The following is a 20,717-nucleotide window of genomic DNA, read 5'->3' as shown; positions in this document are numbered from 1 at the left end:
GGTAATTTAGGGTGAAAATCCACAAGGGTATCCCACAAATAAAGTGGAATACCTAGTCGGCCGTTTCTTCGGGAATATGTAAACCCTTACAAAATTCAGCAAACGGGTTAAAATACCGAAATAAAGTGCAATGGAAAATTGCACCACAAAATGAACACAACAGTCATAAAAATCAGGCCAAATAATGCAGAACTGTAATAAATCTTGGTTAGATAAACATAAGGCAGAACCTAAAAGAAACAAAACAGCCACTGTCTCATTCGCCCCTGCTTCGCCTAGCGAGGGCTTAGCGAGTGCTCGCTTCAGGCTCGCTTAGCGATGTGCTAGCGAGCGGCCACGGGTTTTGAATTTCAGAACAATACAATCTCAACCTGCTGCATGGCTTATGGCGTTCAATTACAGAAATAGCATGGTCAAATATTCAGGGTATTCAGGCATACTTAAATTCATACATGAAATCATATTACATATCCGAAAGTTTAATCATGATGCCTTATATATGTAAAGATTGTCGATTAGAAGCATAAAACATTAGTGATAGGCAAACCTGTTTGTAACTGAGCTTGGTATCGAATGGAGTTGGGCGGCGGTAGCTTCGGAGCGGATGAGCGGCCTTCAGGGTTTCTTTACTCGGAATGCTCTGAGTTAATCTCCCGGGTTTCTATGCCAGGGTTTCCGTCCGTCTTCCTCTCGGTTTTTCGTCCTCCTTTTTCATTACTGAAGTGCTGGTATTTATAATGCTCTTTTCCATGACCTAATGGGCTCAGAATGAAGCCCGAAATTTTCTGTTGTCTGTCAGCTTCGCTAGGCGAGCTGGTAGCGAACGCGTAGCGAACGTTCGCTAGGCGAGCGTGTAGCGAGCGCGTAGCGAACAGGCCAGTTTGGGCCATTTTCTGGATTGGACCATTCGTGAGCTGGGCCTTTGTTCTTTTAAGATCAGTGTCATAAAAATGAGTCGGAATGCCCTGCAAAATGTCTTAAAATATTAATGGGCAAATTTTGGGGTATGACACCAGCTTTTCAGAGCAAGGACCAACATCAATCACAGTTTCCATTAACCAAGTTTCTTTCAACAACTTCATAATCTATTTACAATTAAAAGCTTATTTACCTATCTCTTTTTCACAAGTAATCCTTCTTTGGAAAACATAGTTTCACTTCTGAGCACTTGTTTCAAAATGAAATGAAACATTATCCATCTGAGTAAGGGGGACATTCACATGAATTATCTTCATTCCAACCTTTCTCCTTACAGTGTGCGCATGTCATCTTCTTCAACATGTATTTAAGAGTCACTTGTTTAAACAAGTTTTTGATTCACTTCATAGCTAACAAGGGCAATTTGCTCATCCTTCCTCTGAGTTGGAAACTCAGTCAGTCACCAACATATTATACAGGTTGTCTGGTACATCCTGGTTGACATCTTCATTACCATCTTTAATGATATCTTGTGTCACATCTTTGAGCTTTTTACTACTCCACAAAAGTTGAGTGCAACTATTTCCAACATATATACTTTGGGAATCAAATATGCCATCCTTTATTTTCTTAACTTGAAGACCAAGAAAGTAGGTAACATCTCCTACCATGCCCAACTCAAATCTAGACTACATTTGTTGAACAAAATGCTCCACCATCTTTTCTGACATGTCATTAACATAAATGTGAACTATCATAAGACTCTAATTGTCTTTCATAATGACATCATCCGGCAACTCAACAACCTCTTCAAATTCCAAAGCTTCCTTTGACAGCTTTCTTTCAAGGGTTACCCTTTTGTGATACAAATACTTCCACTTTAGCACACTTTCCTTATAATGGAAAGACGTGTTTTCTAAGGGAGCAATAGGAACATTTGTGGAAATATTTCTGCCACCAACTATTTTCTTGTTTGTCTTGAGTGAAGGTACCATAATGTCATGCAGAATGTCCTTCACGTTATATTCCATATCTTCCACTTCAATTTGAAAATCACTAACAAACACTTTTATGGATCCCATCATAGACTGTGTGTGCTTGTTAAACATTGTATACACCCATGCTATTAATGGAACACTTCATAAATATGCTTTCATTACTACTTACCACGTCTTTACACAATGTCTCAACATCTTTCTCCATATCTTATACTACATGATCCTTATTTCCTTTTGATGAAAATTTTCTTTTCTCATTATGATTATTAACAACACCAACATGGTCTACAACAGTATCAACCTCAACATCTTCATGGACATGATCAGTATCACTTACAGAATTATTCTCAAGAGTCACATCATTATTCTCCTTATGAATTTGAGACTATATCTCTAACATGTCGGCCAGGATGTCCAGCAAATCTGTATCAACGTCTTGATTTCTCAAATTGGTTTCTTGGGTCTCATCAGTAACAGTCTTTTGAATGAAAGGATGGGTTCTTACAGACCCATACATGAGTGGGACATCAAGAGTGTTTTCACCAACAAGCATATTAGACTTGTCAAAATATGGAATATTGTGGGAGGAAATGTCTGGGACATTTTACCTGACATACAACTTATAAATAAAATTCAAAAGACTAAGAGAAACACATATGTCAGCTTCACCAAACACAATATCTTGATTTTGAATAGTGAAAATTCCATAATCATGAGAAGGCACCCCAATAGGAAGAATTATACCATAATCACTAATCTTCTTTAGCTTCTTCTTCTGAACCGTGTTGGGAGTACCTCCGACCTGACCATCTGCCTTCCATTCTATGACAACTCCTTGCATGAGTCTCATAAAGACCATACGTGGTAATTCTGAAGCATCTTGTATGACATCTTTGTTGGCTTCCCAACTTGACACACATCATAAATTTTACCTTCTTCAATTTTGAGATCAAACATATATAAGAAGTTTTTTATACTCATATGCTTTTTATGTCGTAGCTTATTTTAGGTATCTAAAATGTCATTCATGATGTCAGGAACACGGTCTTCAACATTTTCCATCATAGTGCAGGCAATAATCATCCTCTCAATACATTTTTGTCTTGTAGTACAATCACCAGAGTAACACAATTTTTCCTTCTATCAAGTGCCTTTTGCAGCTACTATCAAAATAACAATCTTCACCTAAAAAATACCTTATGGAAGGTACAAGCAATATGAACAAGAATATTAAGCTTGTCATGTCAAACTTGTTGATGATGCCTTTGAGACTTCTCATTACACTGGGAATACATATGTTGATGATGAAGTTGACTACAACATAATTTACAGTAGTACAATGGAATGTAAGAGAAAACATTAATGCACTGGTAATCATGTGTGACATGATGTTGATACATGTTACTTGACATTGGGATTTCTGTTTTATGAATTGGAGTAACATATATATTCTTATAATTTGATGGCTCACCAGTATGTATAACATCCTTCATGTCATTGAAGTCCACACCATTGTTTGCTTGATTAGATTTTCCTTCCTCGTCATGAGTGACATTGTAGATTCTTCTTTGTTTCCTTAGGAAACTTGAGCATTCAGCTTGAATATGTCCCAAATCTTTGCATTTAAGATATTGGATCCAGTTGAGATTTACAACACCTATTCCTTTACGCTGAAAGTTACACCTCTTGAAATTATGTTGTTGGATTTCTTGAACATTTGTAGAGACATTCTTCCCATATCTCATATCTAGTTTTCTCATGCATTTACTAAAGATCTTAGCAAGCTCGGTATTTTCTTCAGTATCATAATCTACCTGGTCTTCACAATCTTCATAATTGTCTTCGACTATATTCTTTGAAGGATTCTTAATATCATAAAGAATTTTTGTTTGATGAACTGCTCCTCCTTTGAAATTCTCAATCTTGAACAAAATAAGAACCCTAGAACACATCCAAACAGAACAGGATGCTTGCTCTGATGCCAATTGAAATTATGTTCTTAAGGGGACAAATGTTGGACCAGATGCTTAAGTCAAGGTGTTCAACATCTTAAATCAGAATTGACATATTATTGATAAACAAGATGACAAATGATAAAGAAATAAAAAGAACACAAATAATTGTTAACCCACTTAAGTGCAAACAACACCTACGCACGGGGGTTTCCAACCCAAGAAAGGAAATTCACTCTTCAATAGAGTTAGTACAAAGTGACTTAGATGAACAAACCCATATTTACTTCCCCTCTTCTTAATTCTACATATGTCTTTCTATTTAGGAATCCTCATAAATATGAGAAACCCTCTCATTTTCTCTCAATCACTAATCCCCCAATGATCACTACAATAATTATAATAATGAATGTTAAATTACAACTCAACTAACAAACCAAGCTATGTGCCTTTGGATATGTATGCAGGCTCTAGAGTGGTGCACAAATAACAACAAAAAAATACTCAAAGTATAAACCCTAACACACGAATCTTTAAAACTTACACACTTAAAACGTTAGGTTTGAGTCTCCTTTAATAGCAATGCAATCTTTTGGGGTTTTCTATATTGGGCAAAAGATATGATCATGTCAAGATTTGTAGAGGATTTAGTTTTTATTTGTTTCATAACAACCTCCAAAAAGATTTGATTTAAATTTGAATTCAAATTTAAATCTCTAACTAATTTGATTTGATCCTTTTAATCAGCAAAACAAATCTAATAAATGCATTGCTAAAAGATAACAACAAATCTGATTTGAATCCCAATAAAAAATCACGCGTAAAACAGCTACAACATTGTCCTACTGACAAGGGCCGAATATTGCATACATGCTGGAACATCAGGTCCAACATATGTTCCTTATTCACCAAAACATCTTTTACATTCCATGTTGTCTTGCATAATGCAGGCAGTCCAAAAGGAACAACATAAATATTTCTAGAACACCTTAAAAAAATTTCCTAGTTGAAAGCACGAAATGACCATTTTGGTGAGGGTAAGGGACAAGTTGATGGAAGGTGGGTTGTGAAAGAGTTTATGGGGTAAAGCTTTTGATACAACAACTTACTTGATCAACAAATGTCCATTCGCTGAATTAAAATTTGAGATGCCGATTGAGGTTTTGAGTAGGAAACAAATGGATTACTCTAGTTTTAAGGTCTTTGAGCTTTTGTGTTTGCACATATCAAGCAAGACAATTTTGATGTTAGGGCTATGGAGTATGTCTTCATTGGTTATTCTAAAGGTGTGAAGGGTTACAAGCTCTTGAAGGAACCTGGAGGATCGAAAGTCAACATAAGAAAGGATATTATTTTCGATGAGACTTGTAAGTGGTGAAGTCTGAAGATTTGAAGATGAAAAATTCAAGAACTTTGGTGGATAAGTCTTAGTTTAAGGTGCAAGTTCCCACTAGGGAGACTACAAATACACATGAAGTGAAGTCTCTTACTTCTAGTTCTAGTGAGAGGAAACTTACAATGGCTCATAATTATCATTTAACCTGTGATATGCTAAGGAGATGAGTTCTACCACCTTAAAAATACAATTATGTTGGTCTTATTTGTAATGCTTTGAATATGGATGAAAGGTTACAAGAGTCTGAACCAAAGACCTTCAAGGAGACATTCAATAGGAAAGGGAGTCAAAAGCGGTTGAAGGTGGTCAATGGTGATATGAATTCATTGATGAAGAACCATGCTTACGAACTAGTGAGACTGCCTAAAAGGAAAGGGTGATTGGATGCAAGTGTCTAGTCAAGGTTCAAGCATTGCTTGGACTTGATCAATTTGTTAAAGGATGAGTCAAGCTTTGATGAAAACAACAATGTGATTGATGGCTAAAGTGACATTGTCATCAGTAGTACAAAGAAGTTTTTCATCAAACATGTTAATTTTCAATACTTTCAAGCGCATATGTCTTATGGTCGAGGTTGTCTCCACCAATCAGACGATGGTGATGGCCGACAGTGGTGGATTGAATCGACAACGGAGGTCGACAACTCGAGGGTTTCCCAGAGTCGACTCGAATGCTCGTGGTGGGCTCGAAAGCATGGTTCATCAGGGTTTCAAGCCTTTACATATATGGTTCTCTATAAGTTTTAATGGAATGAAGGAAGAGGTGATGAAATCCTAGTGAAAGAAACTTAAAGAGACAATCCTAGTGTTAACATACATTTTAACGATTATTTGATTTAAGAGGTGTGGATTTATCTCATCCCAATCATTTTTTCAAATATTGTAAGATGAGTTAAAACAGAACGGACATACTGATTTGCTACGTTACTCTTTAAAATAAAAAATATTAAATAATTTATAATTTTGATATATATATATATATATATATATATATATATATATATATATATATATATATATATATATATATATATATATATATATATATATATATATATATATATATATATATATATATATATATATATATATATATATATTATATATATATATATATATATATATATGTGTGTGTGTGTGTGTGTAGCATTAACCAAGAGTCATTGAGATGCACGGTATTTATCTAATTTTACTTTAAAATAAGAGAAAATAATACTACAGCTTTACACGACACACTTGTTGCTGAATCATTAACGATGGTAACATTAGTACTATTGTGAAGATTCCCCATAACAACATGCACTTAAATAATGTGCTTTCGAAAACAGAGATAAGCCAATATTCCTACATTTTATGTGGACATGCCCACTTGTTCTTAAGATATTACATTATCTTTGTATCAAACTTTCTCATTATCTTGATATATTACATTATCTTTGTTTTGTAGTACTATTTAATTAGCACAGCCAATTATTGTTGAACTTTCTCAAGTAAATAGCCTTTCTTTTATAAACAAATTAAGAAATGAAAAAACAGAATACTCTAGATTTACTTTGCTTTCTATCTATCTCCGATCTAGAAAGTATTTCAAAGTAAGAGTGCATTCCACTTAAAAAGGTTTGGCCTTCTTAATTAAAATAAGGCTAAGCAAAAGGCAACAAAGGAGGTTACAAGAGCATGCAATCTTAAGCAAATCGAAAATAGCACTAGTTACATGTGAAAATCCATTTTCACAATTTCAATTAAAAAACAAATAAGTTATCAACAAGCAAATCGAAAATAGCACTAGTTACATGTGAAAATCCATTTTCACAATTTCAATTAAAAAACAAATAAGTTATCAACAAGCAGAACCGACTCAATTCCAAAGTGAGTGAGACTATGGTCTTATTAGACCTCAAATTTTTTTAACTTTAAAATAGGCATCAACTGCTGAAAATGAGACATCAAATTTTATATAACTAATAAAAATTTCATAATATATAACATCAAATTAGATACTCAGGTGGCAAAAGTTTTAGACCACTAAGAACTTGCACACGGACTTGAATCCTATTGTGAATATTTTGTTATTTTAAAAATATTTTCCGTTGTTTTGTCATTTTTAAAATTTGCAGTCTAGAATATTGACTATTTTATATTTTAAATAAAGTATATTATATATATTTGAAATAAGTGGATTCATAGGATTCTTATTGTTGGTAGTAGATCAGATTTAAAGAGGGAAAAAAAGTTCCTTAATTCGGGAGGTTAAATAAAAGAGCATTTATATTTATTTGGACTTTTTTTAATGAGTAATATATAATGTGAGAGTCACATATTTTATCAAAAAATTTAAGGTGATAGGTGTATGAATTCTTTCACTTATAAAATGCTCAATCTCCACTTTTTTTAATCAAGGTGGGACTTCCCACACTTGTTTCTCAATGCTTCAAATTCACTTATTTTTCTCGACACTCCCCCTCAAATGTGACTCTATCCACAATGCTCTCACTCAAGAGGAAGCTCTTTCGTCCACATACACGTGTATCACCATTGACACTTTTTCGACAGGACATTGCCTCTTACCCACTATCATGTGGGAAGGACTTTCAATACAAGTGAGTCGGTGCTTCACTCGAACCAACGGCTCATAATATCATTGTTATGCTACTACAAATAAAACATTTCATGACAAAGTTGTTACCTCAACCACTGAAAAACCGAGATCAAAAAACCTGTATTGCGCCATTTATATATTTTTATTTTAAAAAAATTAAATCTTAAACCTTTGTTTTGCTAAAAACCGGCATGAAATGTTGTCTAGGGTTTGAGCTCCGGTTCCTAACTCCTACAATTTTATGTTCTATTTAGAACCAAAAAGACACTTTTATTTTATAAAACATCTAATCTCTTAGTTTTCCAGAAAACCGAGATGAATTCTCTAAGCAATATTTTATTTAATTAAATTGAACATAGTTTTATCTCAATTATGTTCCCTCGATTTTGTAGAAACCGAGATGAAAACTCTAAACAATATTTGATTCCTTCATCAGAATGTTAAGTGTCATTCACTTTTTGCACCTTAGTGAACGAAAGGAACACCATTTGTCTCCACCTAATGAACTAAAACACCATTCTTCATCTTCTCCAAGGAGGAAGGAAGCCCGAACCTCAAACCAACACTTCTTTTTTAGTCTCTCATCACATTTTCGATATGTAAAAATGTCTCCATGATTGTCATTGTTGTTGTTGTTATGGTTGTTGTTGTTGTTGTGGTTCTTCTTCTTCTTGATGGTGTTGTTGTCATCGTTGATGTTGTTGTTGGTGTCGTCGTTGACATTGTTGTTATTGTTATGGTTTTCGTTGTTGTTATTATTGTTTTATTGATATGGAATGTTCATTTTTGTTGGTTGTGTACTATTTTTATTTTATTTTCAGAAGTTGTATGTGATTATGGATCGTGGTTGGATGAAAGTCAATAGATTAAGTAAAGAGTATGAAAACAGAATGATTCAATTTCTTGAATTCGCGGAAAAAAACACTTTTGTAACGATAATGGGATTTATCAGTGTCCTTGTAAAATTTCTGAAATACGCAAAAACATCCAAGGGATGTTATATTCAATCATTTAGGTTGTGATTGAATAATCAAAATTACACTTAATGAGTATCGCATGGTGAAGCGACAAAAAAAGGTATGTTTCACATAGAGTTAAACTTGATGACTTTATGAACGATATCCTAAAAGATATGATTCGTGATGTTTAAGTAGGCGCTTTTAAGAAACTCATGTGGAAGAAACTCTAAAAAGAGTCATGGAAGAGTCGCTATATCTGGGATGAAAAAATTTACAAGATTGTCAATTGTGTTAAGATTATTTAATATTAAGGCAACATGTGGGTAGACAGATAAAAGTTTCACTGAATTGTTTAAATTGTTGCAAGAAATGCTTCCAGAAGGTATTTTGTCCAATGGTTTTGGACTGTGTCAAAATACATGCTTGTCGTAATGATTGCATATTATATAGGCAAAAGTATAAGAAATGCTTCCATAAGGTAGTTTGTGCTTATTCTTCAAATCCTATATGTAGTAAAGTCATTGATCCTAAAAATTTAGATGAGTTGGAACATGAGGCTGCAGTTATCTTGTGTCAATTAAAGATGTTTTTCTCTTCATCGTTTTTTTACATTTTGGTTCCCTTAGTTTTTCATCTAGTAAGAGAGATTAGAATTTACGATCCAGTTTATTTACGGTGTATTTATCTGGTAAAGAGGTCCATGAAGATCTTTAAAGGGTATATAAAGAATCATCACCGTCCAAAAACTTTGATCGTTGAACGGTACATCACAGAAGAAACAATTGAATTTTGTACAAACTATTTGTTAGAAGTGAACTCTGTAGGAATTCCCGAGTCTCGTCATGATGGAAGATATGATGGTAGAGGTATTCAAGGTTTAAATGTTAAGACATTTGACCGAGATGTAGTTCTTCAAGTACATTTGTATATATTGAATAATGTTGGTGAAGTTTAACCTTACTTGTCCGCTCACAAAAGTCTTATCAAGGATTTCATAACTTGGTTTAATGAAAGGGTTTGTAAAGGGAGTAGTGCATCAGAGACAATTAAATGGATGTCATATATGCCTAAGTTTAATATAATAAATTTGAGTGCATACGTCATTAACAAATTTCCAGTCTATATAAAATCAAAGGATGATCGTAGTACCATGCAAAATAGTGGGGTTATGGTTGAATCTGAATCCATGTACTTGTCTAGTTCCAATGATAACAATCTCGTACTAGCATCTAGAGCGTATTTTGGGATCATTAAGGAGATTTTGGAGATTGACTATGTTACTTTTAAAGTGCATTTATTTAAGTGCAAGTTGATTGACAGTAACACTGATGTAGAAATCGATGAGTTAAGATTCACAATAGTTGATCTTCGAAAGACAACTTATTTGAACGAACAATTCATCATGGCATCCCAAGCAAAACAAGTTTTTATGTTACTGATCCTTTGAACACAAGATGGTCAATTGTTCTACAAGGAAAATATATTCCTAATAGTGATGAAAATCAAGATTTAAATTTTGAGACCCCTTCCTTCGCAACACATATACGTCTCTCATTTGAAGAAAATGATTCAGATGATGTTCATGCTATTTGTCATGATCATCAAGGGGGGATATGGAAAAACTAGTAAGTAAATGTTTTATATCTCTTAGTAATATATATATATATATATATATATATATATATATATATATATATATATATATTATATATATATATATATATATATATATATATATATATATATATATATATATATATATATATATATATATATATATATATATATATATATATATATATATATATATATATTTTTTCTTTTCTTTTTATATTCCTTTTACTAAAGATTTAATGTTGTTGATGATACTAATTAGTTTCAAATATTGTTCAAATTATATGTGTTTAACGACCGATGACAAATCACAAAAGAGAATTTTTGGACGACCTATAAGACTTTGCATTTTGATTATTGTTTTTGTTGATTAGTCATTTATTTTGATTTTAAATTGTTGTAAAATTATAAGGTGTGTGTGTTTTGCCTTTGCAAATGGTGTAAACAATGAATATTTTTGTGTACAATATTTTTGTTTGAGAAATGGACAAAATGTACAATATTTTTGTTTTAGAAATTACCAATATATGATTCTGTAATACAGGTTCAAACCAAAATATAAAAAAATAAAATAAAACTGTTTTTCCCTCGGTTTATATTATAAATCGGGTTAATAACACTTCTTTATTACCTCAGTATTTTGATAACCGGGATAAAATGTGGGGCGCGTCAACTAGTTTTGAAAATAATAAAAATGTGTTTTTTGTTGTAGTGTTAGGTCATCAATTTGGGTGATCAACATGAGGGAGAATTTACATTCATTATGATCTTTATTTATGAACAACACACCTTGTGAGAGACACATCACATATTCATCTAAAATTTTAAGGTGATGGATGTGTGGGTTCTCTTATTTATAAAATGTTCAATCTTCATTTTTCTATTCAATGTGAGACTTTCCAGCACTTGTTTCTTAACAACCCATACTTATTTCTTAACAAAAAAATTCTTAAGGATTTATTATTTTAAGAATTAAAAGATCTTTGAAAATATCTAATGAAAATGAAAAACATTTTAAATATATTTGAGTTTTGTCATTCATATATTAACTAGATGAGAGATTATATAACACTTGGATAAAAATAGAATATGTTCTTATGAATTTATAAATTATTTTTTAAAATTCATTTTGTAATTTTTTTTAACAACTCTTAAATATATTATAATATATTATAATGGGTCAATGCTTTCTTCCTTTTAATAGATCATTTAAACAAATTATGAATGTATTCGTTTTTATTTTCTTCTTACTTTGTTTTTGTTGATTTACTTACATTATTTAGTATATTAATTTTGCTTGAAGACATTTAAATAATATTATTCTTTGTCTCGTACATGAATTTTTGGTGTGTTTGGTTTACTCGATTTCACAACAATACCACTTTTTTGGTGAAAGGTGAGACCAATTTCATATTGATGTGTTTTTTATTTCTTTCTATTCGGCATTTTGCTTATGTGCAAAAGTGACTACTTAGTCTATGAGTGATTCTATTGTCAGTAAAAATAGCAATAATTACATGAAGAAGTGAAAATTCATTTCACAATTAAGTAAAGTCGACAAACAATAGATAAGTGTTTTCTCAATATCTCTTCATACCAAATTGTATATGTCACTCAACCATTAATTGACAGATTCATGCCTCCAAGAAATTAAATTCCATAACATACAAAAGATCTTTGACATAAGGTCAGAAGAAGAATGAAATAAGCACTTTACAGTTTACACTGAATCAACAACAACACCTTCAACCTGCTGCTTTGCCAAGTATCTTTCCCTTCTTTCTTTCTACACAAGGAACAGTTATTCAACAAAGTAAGCTGAGAGACACAATCCAATATAAACAACTAATTAAGTGTTTATAGCATAAGCACCTATGATATAATTTATAACTTACAAGTGCTTATATATAAGTTATTTCTATAACAAAATGAAACTAGCATTGTTTTCATAAGCTATCTCGGAAAAATGATCTGAAAATTGCTTATGAACGTGTCATAAGTTGGTTTTTATAAGTTCTCTTAAACCGTCTCATAAGTGTTTATGTAAGTGGATAAACTCAAATAAGGTAAAAATGTAAATGTCTAACCCATTCATCTATAACAAGTCCCTCTCCAGCAACTCGTGGACCGGTCTCCTCTGGCGGTTTCTTTCGTGCTTCCAATGCAGCCTCCGCCTCAGCTAACTGACGTTTAAGCTTATCCATGGCCTTCACAAGAATCAAAACTTTTCAACCATGACTCTAAATTAAATTTTAAGGCCATAAACTATATTTGAGATGAATGTAATCTTACCGGGCTGTTTCGGTCAGGGTCAAGAAAAACAACCCGAAGAATTTGCTCTACAGCTACTTGATCTCTTTGCTCTTCGAACTGCAGAAAGAAATCATATTTGTAGTTTTTGTGATCAGCATAATGGTTTTCAAAACAAAGTTTTCGTATTTGGTTCATTAAAAAAAACTAAGCTTGATCGACGCATTTGGTTAAACTAACTTTTGCAACTATAATATGATTTTATCGGATATAAACAATCATGAAAACTACAAAGGTTGAAGAGAAATAGCACAATACCAGCTCAGGCACATAGTCCATTTCACCTTGCACTTTTAGGCTCATGATTTTGAACTTAACCTTGCTTTTTTGATCAGTTGGTTTCTCATTGTTCTCCGGTGGTTCAACGAACTTGAACACTGCCAAATAAGTGAGACAATTGTAAGAGGATTCGCCAAATTCCAAGCATTAGATAGTTTTTGGTTAACACAAGTTTAGAAGGAGACATTACCAGTGGCAATTATACTTTCACCAGGTGAAAGAATGCCGCCCGGAGGGCGCATGTAACAACTTTTAGGCGCAGTTGTTTGAAACTAAGACAAAAGAAAGTATCATATTAGTATTAAGTACTGAATTCAATGGTGGATGTGGCGGTTGTCAGAAAAGCTGCCGTGGCTTCGTCATGGCGGGCATTCCTTCACAAACTGCATATGGCGGTTGTCAGGAAAGCTGCCATGGCGCGGCCATTTAGCAACACTGGTTGAAATAGTCAAAATAGTCACCAATTTATCCTATGAGTATGATGATAATGTTCTGCCAAAATCATTTCTAAATATAAGTAAATAATGGAAACATAAACCACTCACCTTGAAAGCTACATGAGACTTGCAAGTGTTTTTAATTGTGATTGCACTCCTAACTTGCTTACCAGGTTCATCTTCAAAACAAATAATCACAGTCAGTTTAGATAACTATCCCTTGTACAAAAAGAAATCTATCAATAATATACTATGAATCACGAACACCCCCGAACACGACACCGACACTGATAGTCCAACACATACACGTCTTTTATCAGGGTGTCAATGCTACAGCAATAATATGGGATTTTCCACCATTAACTTGAAATTAGCCTATACCTTTCAATTTTACATAAATCCTCTTAATTTTTCCACAACCATCAATAAGCTTATTTGTAAATGAAAATCAATCTTTCATAAACTAAAAATAATCCAAACAAGCAAAGACTAAACATTAACATCTACATGAATCTCAAGTCATATCCTATATTCCACTCATTATAATCAAATTTACCTTAATGTAAGATAATTATGAACAAAACAACCTATTCACCATACTTGTGACCAAGCAATTAAAACAAAACAATAATCTAAAAATAAATAAACACAAAAAACATGTTAATGAGCAAACAAGTTTCAAGAGACCCATACAAGGAAAATAGAGCTTGTTGGGAGGATCAAGACGAAGCCTTCTCCTTGTAGGAAGCAAAGATTTAGCCACAGATGAAACCGTAGCTGAAGATTGAGGAATAGATCTGTCAATAGAATGAACACTCTGGCTTTGTTGATGAACATTATGCATGTAAGATGTAGATGAAGAAGTAGTAGTAGTTGATGAAGATGAAGGATTGTGACTCGTTTGCCAAAACGGCATTCTACAAAAGTTCCAAACTTTTCCATCAGATCCTGGCTTTTCACTCTCCACCTCCATTTTTCGCCGGAATCTCACCGGAGACGGAATATTCCGGCAAATGGGTCACTGAATTGGTGGAAAAGTTTTAAGCTTTTTGCTAAATAAAGTGATGGGTCTTTTGAAGCAAAAATGGTGTGAAACAACGCAAAGGTAGAAACCACCAACGTTGTTGTTGTATTTGATTCACAAACAATTAGTTTTTGTTTTTTTATTGTTTTTTTTAATGTTGCAAAAGGGTGTTTAAATTTAAATTGAAAGTGGTTGTTAGTGCCTTTATGAGTGAGACAATTTGATGACAGTGGGGAATGGGGATTGATTGGTTTGTGAATTTTACTGTGATGTGATGATGATAGAATGAAGAATTCGGATCTCAATGTTGCTAATTTTGTGAATTTGAATTTTGTATGTTTGAGATCCGGATGTTTATTGGTTACTTGTTTTTTACAGTTGGTTTTTGATTTTGATTCATTCTACTATCTCTCTCTACTACTCTGTACAATCACTTTCTAGTAGATTAGATTTCACGTTTTAAGATTTGGTACTGTTTTCATTTCTAAGATTGTCCTCACCCTTTTCATCTCTTATTTGATTTTTATTATAGAAATATCGGAAGAATTAATCAATTTTTTTACTCACATAACCAATTTCCCCAATTTCATTCTCTTAATAACAACTTTAAATTTTAAATTATTCATATTCAAGACAAACAAAATTCAAATCCTATAGAGCTTGTCGGCTTTCACTTGATATTTACAAGACAGGTACACATAATTGACATATGCATTTTGTGTTATAAAAACGCATCAATCCAATTTGCGCGACTCCTTTGAGGTTCAAAGGAGTGTCAATTGAACTATAATACTTTGTTATATTAAAGTTTTATATAAATGGTTGTGAATTATTTCCTCACACCTTTTTTCAATTTCTTCTAAATTGTTTAGTTCATTTGTTCTAACTAGTATTGTTGGGTATGTTTTTTATTCAAGGACCAAGTCTGGCATAAAAATCCCTTTTGGGTTAATTGGAATTTTGAATAACTTGAGACTAGCTTGAATAGTGGGTTACAAGAAGAGCTTGATAGAGGTGAACAAAGGATTAAAAGAGTACACAAGCTTATTTTGCACATATATATTGTGGATGACAATGACGATATTCAGCATTATTGGTGGCCAATTAAGATTGACAATCATGTTAGTGATATGATGTTGAATGTTCTTGATGGAATTGATGATGTTGTTTTTATTGTTGCATGCTATTAGATATTTTATAGTGTTTAGTGTTTCAATTTGTTGTCTATCTTGTTATTTTTGTTGCGTTGACGGTATGTCTTGTTGTATCCAAAAGTTCTTATCTATATTAAATTCAAAGTTTGCAAGAAATTTAAAAACCAAATTTATTTTTAAATATAATTGGTTCCAACATTGGGACAATATTTCCGTGTGTGACCCGTAAGACGACATATACCACACTTCATTTTGTTAGTCGTATCCATTTTGGTCCTAATACGTGTGTTAGGGGCGACCTTTTTTCTTCCTTCTCATATTTTTGTTGTGGAAAATTACATCCCCTAGAAATGTAGGCTAAGAATCCTCACTAACTACCACTAATAAGCTATTATTGTAGTTACCAAATAAGTTTATGACATTGTAAACATCAGATAGATGCAAGAATGCATTATGGCGGACACTAGAACATGTTACATTGACATGGGAGCAAGGTAAACAAATGCTTGAAACTTTCTGCAGTCGCACCAACTTTTATGTATTTCGACCTGGTAGTATCCCATTAGTTTCCCCTCATTGTGGTTTATTGTCTCCTGTACACTGAAACTGGAATTTTGACGGTCAAATATTGTGACCAGATATGTGTTAGATTTGCTAGTTTCCGTTTTCATAACTTTCATGCAATTTTTACTAAACAATTGCCTCGGTTCTAACACTATGCTTCACTTCGAACCTCGGGTAGCGAATAATGCTCCCAACTTATAATAGGTTGCTTTCACCAACACATTTATCATTAGGTTTTAATGCCTTTAAAGATATATTTCATTTATTCCACGAGGGTTGTTTACTTGTAGCTACATTGTCGATCCTCGTAAAAAGCCTTTGTCCACTTCTCCACTGGAATGTTATCCACCCCACCTTAAAGCCTTTGTATTTGTTAATATATTTTCTCATGGTAGTGTCTGAATGATGGTTGGTTTAAAGTATACTTTCCCATTCAAAGCTTTTTTCAAAGATTTTTGTTTTTGATTTTCTGCATGAAGTTTTGTGCAATGTGTTCTATGTAGTAGACATGTGTAGAAGGGGCATCTTTCCAACTTTTATCTAGATTATTGTACGCACTCTCAATAGATGTATATCTGTAAGAAATCAAATAGAAGTTGGGTTGTGGAGCAACGCATGTTATGAGATTCTTAAGAAAGAAACTCCATCCACCACCAGTATCACCTTCAACTAGAGCAAAAGAAATTGGAAAGATATTACAGTTATTGTCTTGTGCCACTACCATAAGTAATGTTCCTTTGTATTTATTGTACAACTATGTTCCATAAATTTGAATAATTGGCTTACAGAATGTAAAACTTGGATGCATGGTTGAAACACCCAAAATAGTGATGGAAGATACTAGTTCCATTAACAAAAGTTACATCATTTGTATATGTTGGCAGTGTCTCCATAATTGCAACCATTACGGGAACATATTTCTGAAGTGCCACAAAATATTGTAGAAGTTCGTTGTATGAAGTTTCTCAATTTCTGTAAACTTGTTAGAATTCCTTAGTCCTTGCAATCCATGATTTCCTGTATAAGAGAGTGTAATTGAATCAGGTAACGATACGATAGATTATCTAACATAGTTTTTTGTGTGATCTATAGTATAATCAACAGAGTTTACCATGTGAATTTTTTTTATAGAAGTTGTCTTTAGTACGAAACATGTTTCCCACTTTAACCCACCTTCCAACTACATAGTTGTGTTGTATACGAGATCTAAGGATGACTCATCTTCATTCAAAGACAAGTTTATCATGTGTTGATAGGGACAAATATATATATATATATATATATATATATATATATATATATATATATATATATATATATATATATATATATATATATATATGTGTGTGTGTGTGTGTGTGTGTGTGTGTGTGTGTGTGTGTATTAAAGGTAATGGCTCTTGATCATCATGTTCAAAGTTACTATGTTCAGAGTACTTGTTGTTCCCGAAAAAATTCAACATATGGTCGACTTGTGCCTCACTTTTTTCTTCTTCATCATCAACATCACCGCAACATTGAAGTTGGTAGTTCAACTTGTTCAAAAATTTGAGTTTGATCAAATATTTGAGATTGTTGAGATTGGTGGAGTAAAATATATAACTTAATATAAATGAACCCATATTATTCATAGCTAACAAACATGCTTTCAACATCTTCATCATCTCGAGCCTTTAGATGGAAAAATATGACTAGATTGTTTCCAAAAAAAAAGACGGTATTTTGATATATAATTTGTGAGATTGGACCAAACACTAACTTTGTCTCTTTTCTCTCTTTTAAATGTATGAAATTTGATTTTCGATTGATTGCAAGTCGACTAATATCGATTTTTTTGGAAACCAAACTCGAATACACCATAGACATATGTCTCTCCATTGTTGTGAGCATTACAAATATAATTTGGCCTAACAAACATATTTATAATGTGGTTGGTGTTTTTGGTTTGAAGGATGGTTTAATAGAGCTAATAACACTAGTCAATGGTCAAATTCTTCCTGGAAAGCATTGTTAAACCAACTGGCATGGCCTATCAACAATACAAAGACACACAAATAAGTTTTACACCACCATGTACCATTTCTACACAAGTTAAACCAACACGCCAATAGGTCTTACACCACCATGTACCAACACGCCAATTGAATCTTCATGTGCTACTACAAACATGTAATAGGTTAGGTCTAGGAGAATCTACTGGGCACGCCAATTGACACCACAATAGTCTTGCATGCATGCAAAAGATGCCCATACGTTGAATGCATGCGGACCTACTATCTTCAATACACCATTTCTCATATGTTCTCACATTCACTCCATTTTTTACTCATCAACTTTACCATAAATATTACCCTCACTCACTTTATTTTCACACAACAAAAAACTTTACTCTTACTACTAATTTTACTCATTCATACATATGTAAGTTGTTATTTCACTTTCATTGTATTTAAATTTTTTAACTATAAATTATCATTAATGTCATTGAAACTTATTTTTGCTTTCAATTTAGGACACAAGAAAACTTCGTAATGGCGCCCATGAATATGTCCCACACAGGGATTATATTCAACCTTATTTGGAGTGTGCTGATTTTTGCCATGATTTCAAATTTGTGTCCTATGTATTTGATGCTAAGTTTATCATTGCTTTCTTAGAAAGATGGAGATCCGAGACACACATTTTCCATCTTCCAACCGATGAATGTATTGTAACACTCGATGACATCTACAAGTTGTTGGGTCAACCTATTGATGGTAAGACAGTAAATAGAAAAACCAACATAGATTAGTCAATATTCGAGGAACTTTTAAGTACTATGTTGACATAAAATGATATGAGGGGTAAAGTTTTAAACTTACATAGCTTAAAATTTTACACAACCGTATGATATTAACCGAAGAGTCTACCGAACAACAAAAAATAATTAAAACTAAGATTTATATCATGCTACTAATAAGCTTATTTTTATTTCTAGATACTTCCAGTTATAGTAAACACTTTATATATTTACCTTTGTTATGAAATATAGATAAAATAGGATGATATAGTTGAGATTCCACTTGTTTGGTGTGTTTTTATAGATCTTTGTGTAAAACCGCAAAGGTAGTTTCATCAACTTTTGTTGAATGCATCGTTTTTCTCCAAGCATGGAGTTAGTAGAGAATGTCATCCTTTACGTTTGTCAATCAATGCAACTTCAGATTTCACATATGCAACAAAATAAAATTCTAACTGCATAGATATTTTCATTTACTTAATTTATACTAATTATCTATTTAGTTTTTAAAATATTTATCAAACTCGTCTATTATTTATATATAACAAAAAATAACATTAATATATATATATATATATATATATATATATATATATATATATATATATATATATATATATATATATATATATATATATATATATATATAATCCATTCCGGAATCAAAAATGAGTTAAGAAACGGTGATGACGGCGCATCAAAGCTTCAGATGCAGTAGAGTGGGAGACTATAATGTGAGGGATAAGAGTGAAGTAAAATTGAATTTGAAACTTGCTACTTGTAGTTGAGAGAGAGAGAGAGAGAGAGAGAGATAACAAACTCGTTAGTTGTTTTAAGTGAATAGCGAAGAGCCGTTGGATGCACTTGTAGTTGAGACCCTTTGTAAACATCAGGATGATAATTCTCGTTTGCTGAGAAGATTCTAGAAGAAGTGTGGTTCCTTCATGGTGGTTAGCCGAGGTCGATATGGTTGGCCAAAAACAATTTCCCTCCCAAGCCCTTATTCATGTGCAACAAGGAGAGGGCTTGTGATATCAATCTCAGATGCCGACCATTCCATTTATCTTCTTTGGACGGGTGAAAGAAAAATGTTTCAATCTTCCTAGAGATTCATGTATTTAATGCCTCATAATTCAAACGTCTTTTCGAAAGTGTCATTATTGCAACTCTTGAGAACTAAAACATGTGAGTGATTTGATGCGTTTGATAGAGTCTATTTTATTTTGCATGCTATAATAAAGTCCTCAAAGAATCAACATTGTTTTCTTTGAGTCATTTTCCTATTTTAGTTGTTATCTTATTTTTTGGTGTTTCATTTCCTTGTATCTGAAAAAGTTAGTGCGCAATGGGTAAAAAATTACATAATAGTGCTCACAAATACCATAAGAGTGTGCCATCTTCTTGGGTAGATTTTGTTTACTCTTTCATAGTTTCTGCTTTTGCAAAAGTATGCAGTTTTGATGACACTTTTTTCGAAGTTGATCCATCTTCTTACGAGGGAGTCTTGAGTCATACTAGTTGTCGAAGTAACTCTAAGAAACACATGATATCCCTCTTGGAACTTAAGTGTTTTCCTTTTATTATGGTAACTCTTCTGGAGACTCTGATAATCTATCATCTTCTTTTGAATCACTTTAATCTTCTGTGTCGTTCGTTGGATAATCTCAGGTCCAATCACAACACTATCTCCTGATTCATACTAACATAAAGGTGTCATACACCTCTTACCATACAAC

The 20,717-nt window shown here is 32.7% G+C and overlaps 1 protein-coding gene across 1 annotated transcript; it reads right to left on the bottom strand.

Moving 5' to 3' along the window:
* Positions 1-11,948: 11,948 nt before the first annotated feature.
* LOC127086837 (vesicle-associated protein 4-2) lies at positions 11,949-14,876 on the bottom strand. The gene is made up of 7 exons (XM_051027651.1): positions 14,155-14,876; positions 13,570-13,640; positions 13,215-13,296; positions 13,004-13,122; positions 12,728-12,805; positions 12,523-12,642; positions 11,949-12,221 (listed from the first exon to the last, which is right to left on the bottom strand). The coding sequence occupies exons 1-7, from the start codon at positions 14,432-14,434 to the stop codon at positions 12,156-12,158; spliced, it is 816 nt and encodes a 271-aa protein (XP_050883608.1). The 5' UTR covers positions 14,435-14,876; the 3' UTR covers positions 11,949-12,155.
* Between the last annotated feature and the right edge of the window lie 5,841 nt (positions 14,877-20,717).

The sequence above is a fragment of the Lathyrus oleraceus genome, chromosome 5, assembly GCF_024323335.1.
Source record: "Lathyrus oleraceus cultivar Zhongwan6 chromosome 5, CAAS_Psat_ZW6_1.0, whole genome shotgun sequence".
NCBI lineage: Eukaryota > Viridiplantae > Streptophyta > Magnoliopsida > Fabales > Fabaceae > Lathyrus > Lathyrus oleraceus.
This window is presented reverse-complemented; position numbering and strand designations above follow the sequence as displayed.

Bases quoted from the DNA above. Each gene is read 5' to 3' on its own strand.
- LOC127086837 (XM_051027651.1), bottom strand. From the start codon at position 14,434: ATGGAGGTGGAGAGTGAAAAGCCAGGATCTGATGGAAAAGTTTGGAAC. The intron at 13,641-14,154 runs GTATGGGTCTCT...TTTGTTTTGAAG, and splicing joins CAACAAGCTCTATTTTCCTT to ATGAACCTGGTAAGCAAGTT. The intron at 13,297-13,569 runs GTGAGTGGTTTA...CTTTTGTCTTAG, and splicing joins AGTCTCATGTAGCTTTCAAG to TTTCAAACAACTGCGCCTAA.